Source organism: Passer domesticus, chromosome 8 (assembly GCF_036417665.1).
Source record: "Passer domesticus isolate bPasDom1 chromosome 8, bPasDom1.hap1, whole genome shotgun sequence".
In the NCBI taxonomy this organism is placed as follows: domain Eukaryota; kingdom Metazoa; phylum Chordata; class Aves; order Passeriformes; family Passeridae; genus Passer; species Passer domesticus.
Window position 1 is genome coordinate 27,145,141 of NC_087481.1, and position 18,979 is coordinate 27,164,119.

Here is an 18,979-nt window from a genome sequence, read left to right on the forward strand (position 1 = left end):
AAGGATTTTGGAGTGGTTCCAACAGGAGGATCCAGCTGTGATCCTATGAAACAAGGATATGGAAAAGCCAGAGAGGCTGCATCTCTCCTTTTTGCCCATAGAATTCCAGAGTGGTGGAAGGGACCTTGAAGTCCATCCCATTTCACCATTCCTTCTGGTGTTTATATGGGGATCCATGAGGATACTGTCTGTCCTGATATTTCCATGGGGATCCCCTCCCTATTGGTGTTTCCCTGCGGATCCCATCCCTCCTGGTGTTTCCCTGATCCCTGAACTATGCCAGAGCAAAGAAGGTGGACAAGAAACTGTTCAAGTTCAGGGTGTGTGGCCTAGGAAAAGCCTGGGGGGAAGTTTGCATGACATTCCCAGGAACATGGTGGGATTATTGATGTGTCTGAGGGCTGGGAGATGGAGTGAATTATCCTTGAGGGGCTCTTCCAGCTCAGCACATTCCATGGTTTTGCAAAGGTGCTGTGTCTCCTATGCACCCACATTCCTGTCAGCAAAACAATACAAAACCAGTCCTGGCATTAAATCAATTCTGATTGTGTGAGTGTTGCCTCCTAACCCTAAAGGCAGGCTGGGTTTCTGACGGGGTTCAGTGACAGCCAAGCTGCTTCCCTCTGGCAGAAGCCAAATTCCTGCAAGGACACCCAAACAGAAGTTGCCAGATGGCACCTTGTGCTCAACAGGGGGGAAAGCACCTCACTGGAATATTGTTGTGAGCAGCTGCCGGGGGAATTTAGCAGACTTGGAGGCCTGGGAGGTCAACAACGGGGTTTCTTTGAGAGGGTTGGCCAGGATGGGAAGGGTGGCTGCCTTCCAGCTGGCTTTGGGATAGGGACCTGCCCCTCGGGGTGGCTCAGGGTTCAGAAGTTGCCAGGGTTACCCCGAGAGCAAGCAAACAACTCCTGACAGCCTCAGCTTGGGGGACTGGGCTAAAAATAGGGGGTGAAGTCTTAAGGTGAAAAGCCAAGCCATGAGCAGGGAGTGCTGCTGGGAAGCCAGGTCTGCTCATCCTCCGCAGGCATCCCAGTTCTGCAATTCCCAGCCAGAGCTGCTGGGAAGCCGGGTCTGCTTATCCTCTGCAGGCATCCCAGCTCTGCAATTCCCATCAGAGCCAGCACAGGTGGGGTGGCCTGGTGGAAAGTGGCTGGGGAAGCCAGGTGTTAACTGGCAACATCTCCTGACCCCAGAGCAACACCCACATTTGGCTTTTCCCTAAAAATCATGGTGTTTAGAAACAGCTTTTTTAGCAATGAGGCATACAGTCAGCAACCTGGATGATGACTGGAGAGGTGGGAGGAACTGCTGGAAGGCAGGCGGGTGGGATTACTGGCAGGGAGGTGGGACTCCAGCCGGGCTGTGGCCTGTGTGTGACCCTGGCGTGTCCTGCCGTGCCCAGGTGCAGCTGAAGAGCGAGGAGGCCAAGACGTTCGCCATGAAGATCCTGAAGAAGCGGCACATCGTGGACACGCGGCAGCAGGAGCACATCCGCTCCGAGAAGCAGATCATGCAGAGCGCCCACTCCGACTTCATCGTCAGGTACCTCCCCCTGCCCCAGGCCCTCAGCGTGCCAGGGATCCCCACAGGGATCAGCCGTGGCAGGGAAAAGCCTTCAGCTCCCTCCTGTGAGGGAATGGAGGCGTGGAGCATGAGGAAGGTGCTGGGCAGAGCTCGCTGATGCTGCCAAATGATCCATGTGGAATCCCAGGGTGGTTTGTGTGGAAAGGGACCTTAAAGCTCATCCACTGTCACCCCTGCCATGGGCAGGGACACCTTCCACTGTCCCAGGCTGCTCCAAGCTCCATTGTCCAAATTGTCCAACACTGGACACTTCCAGGGATCCAGGGGCAGCCACAGCTGCTCTGGGCACCCTGTGTCCCCGCCCCACCCAGGGAACAATTCCTTCCCAATATCCCATCCATCCCAGTGGGAAGCCATTCCCTGTGTCCTTTGACCCAACTCCCTCTCCAGCTCTCTTGGAGCTCCTTTAGGCACTCGAGTTACCGTCAAGAATTTATATATACATATATAAATATAGATATGTATTTATCATGACTTGGCTTTGCCCCTGCTCAAGGTTACTTTTCCTTTTCCTTCCCAATTTCTGAGTTTTCCTTCCCACTAAGGGAAGCTGGAATTCAAGGCTTTATCCTTTGAAATGACATAGTGCCATGACAATGAGGATCTGTGTCCAGCATTTCTCTTTAGGGAATATTTGACAACTCAAGTTCAGCATCCCTGGACTCCTCACGGGCAAACACATTAAAACCATGTCCCTGCCCCAAACCTAATCACATCTCCAGGGAATAAAAAGGGTACTAGGCATTTTTGGTTGTTTCTACCCTAATAACACCATTCAATCTCAAGCTGTACCAAGGGAAATATAGGCTGGATATCAGGAAAAAGTTTTTTACAGAAAGGGTGATAAAGCTGTGGAATGGCTGCCCAGGGAGGTGGTGGGGTCACCATCCCTGGATGTGTTTAAAACAGACTGGATGTGGCACTGGGTGCCATGGTTTAGTTGAGGTGTTGGGGCTGGGTTGGACTCGATGATCTTTAGGGTCTCTTCCAACCCAGCCCAGTCACTTTGTGAATTCTGTGAATTCTGTGAATTCCCTGGTTTTTCAAAGACTGTGAGGACAGAGAGGGAGTTCTTTCAATGCTGTAGGTCAGGATGGAGCAGTGGGTGCTGAGGATCCCTGGAGCCACCTTGAAGAGCATCCAAGCCAAAGGGGCCTCATCCCACCCTCAGAGATACTGGAAAACTTCTCTGCTTAGGAGATCAGCCCTGCTCCCAGAAATTGCTCAGGAGATGCAAACAAACCCAGGGTGAAACCAAACCCCTGGGATGAACGCAAAGGGAAGCACGTGGCCAGGCTGGGGCACTCAGGGGGTGTTTCCTTCCCAGGCTCATCCCTGGGATTCCCTGGAGCCCATGGCTTCTCCTGTGATTCATGGGTGACAACTGGAGCCTGACACTGCCCAGCTGCCATTCCCTTCAGGATGTGCACTTGGATCCAGAAGCATTCCTTGTAACCCAGGCCAGAGCCAAATATTCCCTGTGGGAGGTTCCAGCCTCTGGATTTTTGGAAGGCTGAGCTGTTTTGGGATGAGAGGGGAAGTGCAGGGCCAGCCAAGCCACCATTCCCAAAAATACCCACTCCTAAATAGAACCTGAGCCTCCAAACATTTCTTAATGGAGCCAGTGATATTCATGGCTGATAAATGAAATTCCCACTCTTCATCCTTCAGCAGGGAAGCAGAACAAGGATGTTTTACCTGTGCATCTTCTCCTTCCATATCCTGCAGTGCTTCCCACCTTTTGCAATAACAACTATCCCTGAATTATATTTAATATTTAATATCCCATGGAACCCCTGCTCTGGGAAGATTTCCAAATCACAAAGTCCAACCTTTTGCTATTGCTAGAAAATGTTTGATTTATCAAACTTCTCCTCTTGCCCATCTGCAGGGATTTGAAGTTTTCCTGTAGTATCTATCCTAAAATTATTCAATTTATTCAATAACTTGTTTATTCCATTTCTTGGACCAGCTGGGATAATTTTTTGAGGAGGTGCAATCAGCAGAAATTTGAACATTTCAGTAGATTAATTCAGTTTTGAGCTGATAGGTAAAAGGTGGGTTTAAAATTATCTCGGAGCAAGAACACAACCTCTGGAATATTAGAATGGGAAAGACAAAATTCCCTTGATTGTTTTCTTAATTCATTGTGTTTGTTAAAAAGTCTTTGAAGAGTAACTGGGTTTGGTTATTAAAATGAATTAAACCAGGCAAAAGGAGAAGGAGAGGCCAAGTAGGAATAAATAAAATTGACTTCTACATAAACTAAAGCTCCAAAAGAACAAAATGCTCTGGGTTGGATCAGGGGACAAACAAGTGCAAATATTTCAAGGAATAAAGAAATAAATAAAGAACTTACTAAAATATTGTGCCATTTAAACTTAGGAAGTAATGTCCTTTCATGTGTCTAAACTTTATGCTTCCATGATAGCTGATAAATAAAATTTGATTATTTTTTTTTAATCTGTGCATTTTAGGTCAGATTTAATGCCCATAAAATTTTCAGCAGGGCTGCCTTAATTAAGGAAAGTATTTCAGTACTTGGTAATTTATATTACTAAGCAATTAAAACTATGAAATTACATTTTGGATTCTTGAAGTTTTCTGTAAACTTTAATGGTGATTAAATGTGTATTAAGATAAATGATATTTTGTCCCAGTGGCAAGAAATAAGTGGGGGTATTTTTGTTAAAACCACCAATTTTAGCATTATTTAATGGTCAGTTATAACTCACCATTGCTTTTATATAAATAGAAATGGATGTCTTCCAAAGGAACCAAATTCTGCAGTGTTTTCCTGCTGATCTATCCCACAGCTCTGTCAAAATAATAACTGGGGTGAGCAGGGAAGAGCTGGAATCTACAAAATCCACCTGGTTTCATTTCCATCATGTGGCGGCAGCTCTTGAATTTTTAACTCCTCCTAAATTTTCAATTCCTGAAAACTGCCAGGAATGCAGGAATTGTACCAGGAGTTGCCCTCAGCATTCCTTTCTGCTGCAGAAATGGTTAAAATTATTATCCAAAAATGACAAATTAATTACAAAAATTAATTTCCTAATTAATTACCAAAAATTTACAAAAATTAAAATTACTGTCCAAACTGTCTGCAAGGAAGCCTTCCCTGTATCCACACCCTGCTGGAAGCCTGGGTGGATAAAGCCACATGTGGAATAGGAAGTACAAAAGCAGCTGAACATTAAAATAAAGTAAAAAAAAAAAATCCCTGTTTTTTTTTCAATATAGTAATTTAATATTATTAAACACATCTATAAATTCAATTAATTTAATATTATTAGAAAATCTTGTTGAGCACAGAGCAGGGATTTTAGAGCACAGTTCAGAACTCGGGGATGGGTTCACAAAGCCTGGCTCATCCCTTGAGGCAGTTTTTCCTCTACATTCCTTCCTGGGAGGGAGAGGAAGAGCATTTCAGCTTCTTTAAACTCTGTCCAAGCAGCGAGTTTAGGGCTCAGATAATGGATGTATTTGTGATTTTCTGGTTGCCACCCTCAGGCTCTACAGGACGTTCAAGGACAGCAAGTACCTGTACATGCTGATGGAGGCCTGCCTCGGGGGAGAGCTCTGGACAATTCTCAGGGACAGGTGAGCTGGGCCTTGTCCTGCACAATGGGATGTGCTAAATGTCACAATTCCTGCTGGAAGGGTTGGAAGGGTCTCAAAGCCCATCCAGTGCCACACCTGCCATGGGCAGGGACACCTTCCACTGTCCCAGGCTGCTCCAAATGTCCAGCCTGGCCTTGGGCACTGCCAGGGATCCAGGGGCAGCCACAGCTGCTCTGGGAATTCTATTTCAGGGCCTGCCCACCCTGCCAGGGAACAATTCCTAATTCCCAATATCCCATCCATCCCTGACGTCTGGCAGTGGAAGCCATTCCCTGTGTCCTGTCCCTCCATGCCTTGTCCCCAGTCCCTCTCCAGCTCTCCTGGAGCCCTTCAGGCCCTGGCAGGGGCTCTGAGCTCTCCCTGGAGCCTTCTCCAGGTGAGCACCCCCAGCTCTTCAGCCTGGCTCCAGAGGGGCTCCAGCCCTTGGAGCATCTCCATGGCCTCCTCTGGACTTGCTCCAGCTCCAGGTCTTTTTGATGTCACAGTTTTAAAATCACCATTTCCCATCTCAGAGCTTTTCCCACCCCTGTGCTTGCAGTCCTCTCTCTGTGAGTGGGAATCTCAACTCTCAGCTCTGCCACATGGACACTGCTAAATAATATCCATAAATATTTCCAGGGATTTATGGCCCAGCCAGGACTGAGAGCAATGAGCAGGGAGAAACTGAGAGCTGTGCAGGGTCTGTTGGCCCAGATATCCCACATCACACCAGGGCTGCTGATTCAATTGGGAATCAGAATCCACACTGCCAGGAGCACTGGTCCATCAGGATGCAGCAGTGACATGGAAAAAAATGAGTTAGGAAATCATGCATGCCCAAAACTCCACAGTTCCTGCCTTGGGATGGGTCACCTTGGAGTGTTTGGGGTTCCTGGGAGCATGTGGGATGTGCCCACAGAGTAGGAAAAGATGCAGAGAATTGTAGCTCTGAAATAGCCTCATCACTGGAACAGAATTCCATTAAATTTGGAAAGATTGGCCAGAAAGATTAAATTGTCTTTTAATTTCACAGAACTATTTCTTCTCTAGTTCTCCCTTTTCCCAACAGCCTTTTTCTCACTGAAAGGGGAACTGGAGCAAAGTTAGAAGGTGCTGGGTGGGATTTTTCCTGATTTTTTTGTCAGAGCCTTCTAATTCCATCTTTAACTCTCTGGGATTTAAACTGAGGTTCTGCTGCCATCTAGCTTAGACACCCTCCTGGTCTCAGCCAGCCCCCAGCAGCCAGGGGGATGTGGTTTTCTTTGGAAAACTTCAGAAACAAGGAGCCAAAGGTGCAGTTTGGAATTTGCATTAACTCTCAAGTCCCAGCAGCTGTGATTTTTCTGCCTTTTGTCTCAGTTAGGAACATTAGTACAGAATTTATCTGCACTCCTCAGAGGAATTTTAGCACTCAAACCCTGAAGTTGTAATTATAAAAAAAATACCTTTTTGCTTACAAGACAAGGATTTCTAAGTTTTATTTCTAAATTATAGAATAAATCTTAAAATAGTTTCAGATATTGGAGGCAAAGAGGCTTTTTAAAAAATGGAAATTTAATTAGATTGAGATATAAAAGTGAGTTTAGCACCAGGAACTTTCCAGGTTTTTTACTGCAGTGATAAAAGTTTTAACAGCAGAATGAATTCCATGGGGAAAGAAACCACTTCCAAGGATTCATCTAATGGCTTTATCCCCTTTTCCCTCCCTCCTTCCCACAGGGGTTCATTCGAGGATTCCACCACCAGGTTTTACACGGCGTGCGTGGTGGAAGCCTTTGCCTACTTGCATTCCAAAGGGATCATTTATAGGGACCTCAAGCCAGAGAACCTCATTCTGGATCACCGAGGTTATGCCAAGCTGGTGAGTCCCAAAAAAAATCCCCTCAGGTTTAACCAGAAGGGGTGAGGAGCAAAGTCCCCCCCCAGGATCCATCAGGAGATGCTGAGAGGAGATCAGGGCAAGGTGTTGTCATCACCACCAGGATGTTTTCCTGACTTCCAGCAGGGCTCAGGGTATGGCTGAGCTGAGAAATGCTGACTGAGGACACAGTCTCAAGCTGCACCAAGGGAAATATAGACTGGATATTAGGAAAAAGATTTTACAGAAAGGGTGATAAAGTTCTGGAATGGTCTGCCCAGGGAGGTGATGGAGTCACCATCCCTGGCTGTGTTTAAAACAGACTGGATGTGGCACTGGGTGCCAGGGTTTAGTTGAGGTGTTGGGGCTGGGTTGGACTCGATGATCTTTAAGGTCTCTTCCAACCCAGTGATTCTGTGTATCCTCTGAATTCTGTGATTCTGGCTTGGGATTCAGGTCCATGCTCCTGGAATGCTGAGAAAACAGCATCAGGAGAAAACCACCTGGCTATCCTGGGCAAAAAATGACCTCAGAACTCAGGAAAGACACTGTGCTTTTTAGGGGTACCCCAAATGGCCTGGTGAGAGCATGGAGAGGGGCAGGAGAGAAGAAATAGTTCCCTTGCTGGGAGGTGCTGCAGGATGTGGGCCCTTGGGAAGCCACCAGAAAAGGACAGGAGCCCTAAAAGGAGCTGGTCCAGGAGGGGCTGATGGCCCCTGGGGGTCATGGGGGGCCAAGGGCTCTGTGTCTTGGTCTGGAGGCACTTTGGGGACAGTAACTCAGCCCATCATCACAGCCTGGTGGCAGCCTCCACATGTCACCTCCTGAGTGACATTGGGATTTACCCTCTGCAGCCTTTCCCTGCGCCTGGGGCTCCTCTGAGGTGCAGGGCTGTCCTTCTCCCACCCCAGGAGCATCTGGGACTGGCTTTGTGCTGGTCCCTCAGCAGCCCCCAGCTCCTCAGACATGTCCCTGAGTGTCCCAGATCCCTGTGACCGTGTGGGTTCCTGACCAGCCCCAGAGGACTCCACTTCCCAGGATAATCTGATTTTCCATGCTTGCCACTGCTGTGGGGACACTGCCATAGGGCAACAGAGGGGCTGGTGAGCCCAGCACATCCCAGCAGCCAAACTGGGAGGGCCCTTGTACTGCTTCACTCCTGATGGTGGGAGAGGAAACCAAACTTGGCAGCAGGTGCCTAAATCACAGAATGCTGGAATGGTTTGGGTGGGAAAGGACCCTAAAACCCATCCAGTGCCACCCCCTGCCGTGGGCAGGGACACCTTCCACTATTCCAGGCTGCTCCAAGCCCTGTCCAACCTGGCTTTGGGCACTTCCAGGGATCCAGGGGCAGCCACAGCTGCTCTGGGCACCCTGTGCCAGGGCCTGCCCACTCTCCCAGGGAGCAATTCCTTCCCAGTATCCCATCCATCCTGCTTTCTCACAGCTTAAAACCATTCCTTGCCCATGTTAATTTAATTTATTTTTTTTAAGCAAAATAAAACAACCTGAGCTGTGAGTGATATCAATTCCAGCCCCCAAGAAACCCTTGGTGCTGGAGTTTGCTTCCCTCATGGGAATTTTCCCAAAGATAAATCAGCAAAAAGGTCACTGTGGTTCCCTGGTCCTGGAACGACCCTTGGTGCTTTAATTGGGAGAAAATTCCCATGAGGAATCCTCCTTTCTGCCTTGCTTCACTTCAAGAGGAGCAGAGCCCACGGCTGACATTCCCTCTGATGCCCTGCCCTGACTCTCTCCTGCCCCTTCCCCCAGGTCGATTTTGGCTTTGCAAAGAAAATAGGATTTGGAAAGAAAACATGGACTTTTTGTGGCACCCCGGAGTACGTAGCCCCCGAGATCATCCTGAACAAAGGTCACGACATTTCGGCAGACTACTGGTCCCTGGGAATCCTGATGTATGAGCTCCTGACTGGCAGGTATGGGCATCGAAATTCATCCCAAGATTTCTGCCCTTCTCACCCTGATGAGGCCAGGGCAGGGGCAGGGCTGGGCCAGGGAACTCCACGGTGGCTTTTCCACTCAAATCATCTTTTATTTGGCTCTGAGTGGGCTGAACACAATGGGAAAAGAGGAAGGGTTTGGCCCTGAAGGGTCTGGAAATGGTGGGAAAAGGGGAAGGGTTTGGCCCTGAAGGGTCTGGAAATGGTGGGAAAAGGGGAAGGGTTTGGCCATGAAGGGTCTGGAAATGGTGGGAAAAGGGGAAGGGTTTGCACTCAGCTGGGGAAGTTCCTCATTACTGGAAAGGAGGAGGCAGATCAGGCACCATCCATCCCTTCCTGTATTTAATTTGGGATATCACTGCTGCTCTTGGCTTCCCACACCTCATCCCTCAGTGCTCACCCCAAGGAGATCCATCCCCTCCACCTGCCCATCCTTCACGCACAGCCCCCCATCCATGGAAAGCCAATTAATCCCCACTGGAACCAGGTCCCACCACACAAAGATAAGCCAGGGAATGCTGCTCAGAGCCTCCTGCCTCGGGCTGTTGGGATGCAGCTGCCATGGGAAGAAGAGCTTTAGCATGGAAAACTTATTTTTGGTACTTCCCTGCAGCCAACATCCCTGAATTCCAGAGCTCCTTGAGAAATGGTTAGGATCATGGGAAGCAAAGCATTCCTGGTTGACATCTACCTTTTCTTGTCTGGGTATATTTTATCAGATTTCAATGCTGGTTTTAAAGACACATTTTTATGCAAGACAACTTTTTAATCTTTTTTTTTCCTTCCCTGTGCCCTCTGAAGTCCCCCTTTCTCAGGCCCAGACCCCATGAAGACCTATAACATCATATTAAGGGGAATAGACATGATTGAATTTCCAAAGAAGATTGCCAAAAATGCTGCTAACTTAATTAAAAAACTATGCAGGTAAGTGAATGTAAGAATAAAACAAAAAGCCTTGATGTTGTTTGCAAAGAAATGAGCTGGGCAGAGGGATTTAGGATTTGTTCTTCCTCTTACAGGGACAATCCATCAGAAAGATTAGGGAACTTGAAAAATGGAGTGAAAGATATCCAAAAGCACAAGTAAGTGTCTTCTCCAGCAGCCATCAGCTCCAAACCCAGATAGAGGCATTTCAAACACCTCAATTTTCTCCTAAAATCCACTTTCTATCCATAATGTAAATTCATCCTCCCTTTGGTCCCATGGGAGGGGTTACTTGATGTCTTAGGAGTTTTTTGGGATAAGAACAGGTGAGAGAACCATTCCAGGAAGAATTTCTCTTATCCATCTGTGCTCGATCTCCTCCCATGCCCAGAGCAGCAGGAATGGATTGGGTGGATATTTTTTTGGGAAGGCTCAGGGCTCATCCACCCACCTTGAGCAAACCTGAGGAAAACCACGAGTGGGACATCCTTGAGCATGGATTTGGGAGTTAACCCAATTCCACAGGGAAAAAAGGTCTCCTGTGGGATGGATCCACCCTCTGGAAGGGAAGAAGCTGCTTCCATGACACCTGCAGCAAGGAATGGTTCCCATATGAGCATTGGCAATTTCCACTTGGGTGGTGTCACCATGGGGTCTCTGCACACTCTTCCTTCTTGATCCCCAAAAAAGATGACAGGAAAAATTCCAAAGGGATTTGAAGGCAAAATCTGTGGGAGATAAAACCTGTTGTTCAAGCAATTTTCTTTTCTTTTTGTGCTACACCTCTCTAACTATTGGATTTTTCCCTCCCTTCAGATGGTTTGAAGGCTTTAACTGGGAAGGGTTACGGAAAGGGACACTGACACCTCCCATAATCCCAAGTGTAAGTTTTCCTATCATTATTTTCTCCTCCATGGCCAATTCCTGTGATGCTGTGAGCTTTGGGCAGTGGTACACTGGGTTAAGTGGGAATAATGTGTTTTATTTCTTCTGGAGATGCTTGAAAAAGTCACTTTAGGCCCATTCCCAGCTAAGCTTGCTCTCCAGGCAGGCTCTTCCCTGGGAAGGCGGTGTGAGGAGGGCACAGCCATGGAGAAATCCCCTTTGTAGCAGGGAATCGAGGCAGGATCACCCACTCCAGCACATTTCCCCCTCTCTCACCTGCTCCACTTGTTTCTCCATCTCCTTTTCCCATTTCCACAGAAAGCTGCCCCTTCCACCCCTTCTCTCAGCTGTGTCCTCTCCCTATCTCCTTTATTCTCATTTCCTTTGGAAAGGCAAGTGGGATTTGGATGCCATCTTCCTTTTTTTTCACATTAACCTTCCCTTCTGTGTTGTCTTTTGTGCCTGTGCCCCTCTTTGCCCTGCATCCATGTCCTACATGAAAAGCTGTTGATGTTTAACCGGGAGCGGGCGCGGAGGGACAGCTCCACTCGTTTTCCTTTGCAGCAAAGCCCTTCCTTTGATGTCTTTGTGAGCTCTCTGCCCTCAAAGCCCCGCTGCAAAGGGAAACCAAACAGGATTAGCTGACAGAAATTACCTCGGCCCCTTCTGTCCTGCAGCCTCCCCTCCTTGTTCCAGCTTAATCCCTCGGGATCACCGGGAGAATGCCATTAATGGGGGTTTAATTGCACCCCATTGCTCCATCCTGCAGCTCCTGCAGCAGGGGCAGGCCCAGCTCAGGGGCTGAATCTGCCATCCCAAAGTTTGCTTAGGGAAAGAGCAGGAGGGTTTCCCATCCCCCTTTTGTCCTGTGGGATGCAGGAGCTCCTGGAGTCAGTGGGGAAAGCAGGACTTGGCAAATCTCTCCCGTAACAACTCAGAAATATTTTAGACATCAAAGCCGAGTTTGGCCAGGTTTTTTTTCGTCTTAAACTCAAGCTAGAATCCTGGAATGATTTGGGTTGGAAGGGACCTTTGAGCTCATCCAGTTCCATCATCTTCCATGGCATCTTCCACTATCTTCCACTATCCCAGGTTTCTCCAAGCCCTGTCCAACCTGGCCTTGGCCTATTTTTAATGCCTATTCATTCATCAGCAGGATCACATTTCAGTCAGGCAATAAAGTCAAGTTTGTGCCTTCACATCCAGTTGCAATTCCTGCTTTAGGAATGCAGGATGTCTGTGTAGCCTGAAAAAAAACCCAGGATGGGTTTGGTGGATTTTTAGTGTAGAAGGAGCATTTCCAATACTGCTTTTGCTCCACACAGCAAGGCTGACTGGAATAAATGGGAATATCCTTCCCTCTTCCAGGACACCTCCAGGCTGGCCCTAATCCTGATTCAACCCAGCTCATCCTTTCCCTGGGCTCTTGGGAGTAGCAGCTCCTCCAGACCTACTCCTGAGATCCTCTCCAAGCCCATGAACTGTGAATTTTGTCAACCCCAGAGCTGTCAATCCTACTCCAGCTCATTTTCCACAAGTTTTTCTTGCAAAGTCTCAACTGCCACTCTGAAAAGGGACCCAAAATACAGCTCTGGTGACAGACATCCATTTTTTCCTTCAATCCACTTCTCCTTGTTAGTTGGGAAAGAGCCAGCAGGACCAAACATACAGATTAGTTCATTTTTCTTTGGAAAAAAAAAAGAAAAAGAAAAGAAGGCTTTCCCCAGCTCTTTAACCCTCATTTCTTAAGTGGCTCTGCCACTGAGGCAATCAAAGAGCTCTTCATCATAATGGGATTTTTGGAAAGATCCCAATTTACAACCTGGTGCTAGGACACTGCTGAGCCTTGATACCACAACTGGAGTCTGTGATTTTACCCCTCCCTAAAAGCTCAGGACTCTTCCAAAGATGAGCTGAGCAAGCAAAGGATGAAGGAGCCCCAACAAAGTCAACAGATCCAGATAATCCGAAAGAAATTAAAACCACTAACATTTTGTAGGGTGGAATTTTTTTGCCAAAATGAGCCAGGTATTCCACAATCCTGATTTCCCCCAAGATGTGTTCAGCAGCAGGAAAATGCTGATGCAGTTGGGCAGCACATTAAATGTGGAGCTGGAGTTGCAGCTCCTGTCTTTTCCCAAGGCTTGCAGCAGCTTCCAACATCAAATGGGAATCTCAGGAGGGTTGACAAGGCCAAGGGGTTGGGGCAACCCCTGAGGTCAATCCAGGATGGATACTGGGAAAAAAAAATATTCCTGGCAGGGTGGGCAGGCCCTGGCACAGGGTGCCCAGAGCAGCTGTGGCTGCCCCTGGATCCCTGGCAGTGCCCAAGGCCAGGCTGGACAGGGCTTGGAGCAGCCTGGGATAGTGGAAGATGTTCCTGACATGGCAGGTGGGACTTGATGGGCTTTGAGGTCCTTTTCCACCCAAACCATTCCAGAATTCTAGGATTTAATGACTGTGAGTTGGCTCCTAGCTTCGGCTCTCCCCCAAATGAAATGACTGAAAACAGCAGCAAGTGTTTTCCTGCTCTGGGTAAAGCTTAACGTATTAAATTTCTAGTTAGACTTTCATTGTTTTGGGCTGGAGAATTTCTGGTTTCCTCTTATATTGGTTTTTTGGGGTTTTTTTTTTTGTTATCTTGACTTTATCAAATCCTTACTGTAAGAAAGTTTCTTTCACTGTCACAAAGCAGGAAAACTATAAATTCTATAGCCAGGGTAGATTTCAAATGTCATGATTTCAAAAAAAGAAATGGGCTTGGCCTTCATCCTGGGAAGATGGGTTTCTCTGGAAGGATCCTGAGGCTGGGTAATGTCAGGAAACTTCAAGGAAGCATCCTGGAGCCATGGAAGGGAAATCCTGGGCTCTGAGGATGGTTTTCCCAAGCCTGTTGTGATAACCTTATGGCAACAGGTAGGAAAACTCAGGAGAGTAGAGGAGCTGGGGAAAATCCCTCAGCAAAAAGCTGTGGATGCAGCACTTCCCTGCCTTGCTGGGGGTTCTCTGGGACCCATGGCTGTGGGATGAAGAGGGAATGTCAGCCCTGGAATGAACCTGTTGCTCTTCCCCCCGCAGGTCGCATCTCCCACGGACACAAGCAACTTTGACAGCTTCCCAGAGGACAGTGACGAGCCACCCCCTGACGACAACTCAGGATGGGACATAGATTTTTAATGTTATTTCTCTTACCTGCTTCTGCCTTGCTGAGGACAGCTTTTCCTGGGACGTGGCTGCCAGCGGAACGGGAAGACCGGAATCGGGGAGGATTCGTGCTCGGGGTCACCATGATGCCTTGATTGATGCTGCTCCAGTAACTCCAGTGGCATTAGGACTTCTTGCTTAGTGACAATAGTGCTCTCCATGTTTTCTGTTGGAACGTGACCTGGCGTGGGCATGGTGGTCCTGACACAGAGCCTTGCTCCGGCACAGAACTCCTCTTCTGTGGCCACAGAGATCCTGGCACACTCTTGATTAGCAGAGTGAGAGATCCCTAGAGTAAGAGGCACTTAATTCCAGCTGCTTTTTCCGTAGGATCAGTAGTAACTTATGAAGTGCTGCAGCTACTCCAGTGCAGGATTTGGGCTATTCCCACTCTCCGAGCTCCGCAAGGCAACGTTGGAGCCCAGGAGGAGCACGGGCAAAGCACTCCTGTCAAAGCAAAAAGTGGGAAATATGTCCTTTTCCTTTCCTAGCAGTATTCCTGACAAGACTGAATGTTCCCTTTCCTCTTTGTTTTGGAAACATTTTGGCTCAGCCTGGTCAAAAAAAAGCACAACTGTTGCAGATGCTGTCAAGGCAGAGGCTGGGTCGCTTCCCTCACATGGCAGCACCACCTTTGGGCTTCAGTTCTCCTTTCCCTTGGTACCAACACATACATGGAAAGAGAAAATTGTGGAATGAATCCATTGTACATCTACTGATCCATTGTACATCCACTGATCCATTGATCTATTGTACATCCATTGATCCATTGTACATCTGTTGATCCATTGTACATCCACTGATCCCTTTCACACCTATTGATCCATTTCACAGTGCTCCAGTCATGGTCCTGAGCAAAGCAACAGCAGCCCACAGTCTGATTAGGTATAAAATTAAGGATAACTTGGAGCTTTTTTAGGCTCAAAGGGAAAAGCATGAGACCTGTGATGTCCTCTCGAGGTGCTACATCCATCCCTCACCTGGGAAGAAACCTGTCCCTGACCCATCCTGTCAGGAATATGTAGCAGAGGCTCCGTTCTTCCTTTTGGTGATTCCGTGTCTCCATGTTTGCATCTCTTCCGTGTTTAAAGAATCTCATTAAAATAGAAATCCTGGGCCAGTCTGCTGGCTCTGGTGGAACATTGCCAGTAGTCCTGATGCCTCTCCAGGCTAAGGAGCTCCACAGGAAAGTCAGTGGAATTCAATGGGAAGTGGATATTAGAAGATCCCTGTGAGGTCTCCAGTGTGCCAGGTCCATGGGACTGTGTTTAACACAGGGATGGCCAAATCCATATGGAAAAATGAACTAGGGAAAACAATATTATCAGGATATGCTTTTCCCTCACTTCTACTGCTTTTCCTTTGCTTGAATTCCCTCCTCTGGTTTATAGAGTGCAGCAGAGGGATCCTGTCCTGGGTACCCATTTGTGGCATACAGGACTGAAAGTTTATCCCATTATCCAACAGGAAACATCAGCTTTTGGTCTCTCTGAGAGACCTGGCCCCCAAAAAAATCACAGAATCATGGAATGATGGAATGGTTTGGGTTGGAAGGGACCTTAAAGGTCCTCTCATTCCATTCCACCCCTGCCATGGGTGAGCAGGTGCTGCCTTCTTTAATCTCAGCTGCCAAGAGCTGACCGTGGAAAGATCAAGTCTTGCTGACGAGGACTTTTCCCACATATTACATGGAAAAGGTCTGTTTGAGCAGTAAAAAAACCCTTCCCTGATGCTAAGTCCCAACTCTTTTGCATGTTTTTCATTAAAGGATGTAATCAAAAGGGTATTCTGACAGTGTGGGCCGTGTCTGCTTTGGTTCAACATGAGCTGGGTCGTGTGGCACCTTTGAAACCAGTCTGGGGCTCTGCAATTCCCTCTGTTTCCCAAAGGGTGAGGCCACACCTCTGGCACAGTCACTTCTGCTGTTCTTTAACCATTAAAACTTCGTTTGCCTTCAAAATCACAGGGAAAAGGCAGCACCTGCTGGCTTTTCCACCTTTCTCCAAGGGATGGACAGCACTGAGAGCCAAGGCTGAGCATGAGGGCTAAAACATTCACCAGGCATCTTAAACAGGCCTAACAGCCAAATGCTTCCCTCACATCCCCCTGGATTTTCACTCCATGGGGACAGCTTCCTCTAGGAGTTTGTCCCAGGATGGTGACACCTGGTGCAATTGGCAGGCAAGGAGGGCAAAGCACCGCAAGGATTTGGGGATCAACCTGAAAACGTTGAAGAAAGGAGGGTCTGGAATGGGCTGAGAAGTTGGGTTTCATTTTCCTGTTCCTTTTTTCCTTGTGCCAGGCATGGGAATTGACACCTGCAGTGTGCACTGTGCTCTGAGTTTATTTTGATATCAAACACCTCACTCAACTTCCATGGCCTCTCCTGAGCATTAACACTTTGCATATGTATATGATAAGCCTTCAGTTATAATAATATATTTAAGTTGCTTTATATATATCTCTATATATCCACAACAAGGGATTGCCTCTGTGTTTCCACCTCCTGTCCTTATTTGTTTGTCTCCTTTCCTGATCTATGGGACGACAGCGTTTTTAGGGAAGGGGGAATTGCCTCCCATGTTTCCAGAGGGGGCTTTGATTGGTGTTGTGGCTTCTCCTGGAGCTGCATTGCCCACAGCAAACTCTTCTTCAACAACAGGACCACGAGCAGATATTTCTGTAAATAGGTATTTTCGTGTCGATGTTTTGTGGGTCACACAGAACTTTCTGTTCCTTTCCAGTTCCATGGCATTATTCCTTCATTTCCTTATTTGTAATGTAATGTTTTTAGGTCGAGGTAGACTTGAATTAATGTCATATTTGTCAGTATGATTAAACTTTCTGTCAGCTGTCCTGTTCACCCACCTGTCCCATAGTTCTAGAACGTCACTGGCTATCTGGCATTGTTGCAAGTGCCTTAAATCCATGGCATCTTATTGAAAAAACAAAAAAGACAAATTTGGTGTTATGCTGCATGACAAAGACAAACACACCTCAAACTGTCGTCCTTTCTTAGCTTGCTGCGTTTTACAGTTCTTTCTGCTACCGATTTCTAAGCCTTTATTATCTGATCTCGATGAATTACAGAAATGATGACGTCGTTCTCTGATTTCTGTCCAATGTACCAGAGCTGTGTATCTGTTAATGAGATACAGAGTCATTTCTGTGAAATGTATAAATGTGATGTGCGGGTCAAATTAATCTCTGACATCCTAGCAGTCCGTAGACAGGTATTCCTGTTTTGCTAAGCTCTGCAGATCCCACCCATCCGTGCCGTCCCACACAGCCCCTCTGGGGAATCTCCCACCTGGGAAAAATCCACCCTGCCGGCGTTTTCCTGGCCTAAAACCCCGGTGCAAAGACGAGGCTCCTTTGCACCACTCAACCAAACAGGATCTGTGCTTTTCCCTGCCCCTTTCCCTGCATCCACGGGGATGAGCCCTGGAAACTCTTCCTGGCTCCCCAGCCCTGACACTGAGATTTGGGCGCTTTTAGGGCTTTCTCAGAAAAAGGGGAGCTTCCCATTTGGAATTGCCTCTCCCCCTGAGTCCCGATTTATGCTTGGTTTACCCCAGCCCTTTGTTTTATCCTCTGATTTTCTCTCCTTCCATGGCAGAGGTTTTGTTTGTCGGGCCGATGTCGGGCACGCCCCGGCCATCGGCCGCTTGCACTCTTTGGATGTTGACTGAGGAACTTTGGGGTTTTTTTTTTCATAAACTTCCATGGCTTTTGTTTCGCTCTGTACTCCCCCTGCAGCTGTAATTGCCGAGTGCCTGTTGTATACTTTATAGAGTTGAAATAAAAATAATTACTTTTGAACGGCTGTCAGTGGGTTTCTTCCAGAGCAGGAGAGTTTGGGAGAGATCTACTGGATGGGGGTGAAATGTGGGGTTACAGGGGTTTTGCTCCCAGAACTCGTTGTCCAGAGCACCTGTGGCTGCCCCTGGATCCCTGGAGGTGTCCAGGACCAGGCTGGACAGGGCTTGGAGCCACCTGGGATAGTGGGAGGTGTCCCTGCCCATGGCAGGGGGTGGCACTGGATGGGCTTTGATGTCCCTTCCAACTCAAAATCATTCTATGATTTGATGATGACACAGAGGTGAGCAAAAGCTGGGAGAAAGGAGCAACAAAACATCCTCTCAGGAGGGAAATGAATGTGGCAACAGCCCAAGGAGGAGCTGGCAATCGGCACCAATCATTTTGCGGGATGCAGCAATCGCAGGCCAAAGTTAATAATGCAATAAAAACCCCAGGGTGACGTGGCCCTCACCTGAAACTGCCAGGGGAACACCGAGATTTCGGGGCGAGGCGTGGCTCTCGTTATTCCAGGCTAAAAATAGGGAAGGCAGGAGGGGTGGCCGGGCTGTGCCGGGGATGTCGCCCGGCCGTGACTCAGCCGCCGCTGACGGCACCTGCCCGCCGTGCTCCCGAAACCTTCCCAGGCAATTATTAGCCCGGCTTGAGCCATTCGGGGCTGGAACAGCTGATAGTGGATACCGGGACAGCGATACCGGGAGAGGGGGGGCGTTAATTGCAGGAATTGCGGCCTCCGGAATCCCCCACCCCGGGGATTTTGGGGGCGCTGCTCCGGCTCTGCGTATTTTTATTTTTAAAAAGCTGAGAAAAAGAAATAAACGGGAGCACGGGCCCGCTGCCGGGAAAAGCCGGGTTAATTAACGGGGGTTAATTAACGAGAGTTAATTACCGGAGCGGAGAGGGGCCGCCAGGGGGCGCACCGGGGCCGCTCTGCCCCGGGGGGGGGCGGGGGGGAATGGGGGGGGGGGATGGAGGGAATGGGGAGGGAAAAAAGGGGAATTGGGGGGGGGAATTGGGAAAGGAGCCGGGGGGGCGACGCCTTTGATCTCCCCGCATCAAAGGGCCCGGAGCTCCCCCCCACTGACGCTGCCCCCCGCCCCGGCTGGGGTCAGGGGAGTAGGGGGGAGGACACCGA

General features: G+C 48.4%; 1 protein-coding gene across 14 annotated transcripts in view; it reads left to right on the forward strand.

Moving 5' to 3' along the window:
• PRKG1 (protein kinase cGMP-dependent 1) overlaps window positions 1-17,046 on the forward strand; it is a 368,725-nt gene extending 351,679 nt beyond the window's left edge. For all 14 annotated transcript variants that reach the window (XM_064429924.1, XM_064429923.1, XM_064429930.1 and 11 more), the window contains 8 exons: window positions 1,406-1,545; window positions 5,104-5,193; window positions 6,913-7,054; window positions 8,825-8,988; window positions 9,814-9,936; window positions 10,032-10,094; window positions 10,753-10,819; window positions 13,900-17,046. In XM_064429924.1, the coding sequence (XP_064285994.1) occupies window positions 1,406-1,545; window positions 5,104-5,193; window positions 6,913-7,054; window positions 8,825-8,988; window positions 9,814-9,936; window positions 10,032-10,094; window positions 10,753-10,819; window positions 13,900-13,998 (888 nt within the window). In that variant the 3' untranslated portion in view covers window positions 13,999-17,046. The remainder of the gene's footprint in view (window positions 1-1,405; window positions 1,546-5,103; window positions 5,194-6,912; window positions 7,055-8,824; window positions 8,989-9,813; window positions 9,937-10,031; window positions 10,095-10,752; window positions 10,820-13,899) is intronic.
• The last annotated feature ends 1,933 nt before the right edge of the window (window positions 17,047-18,979 follow it).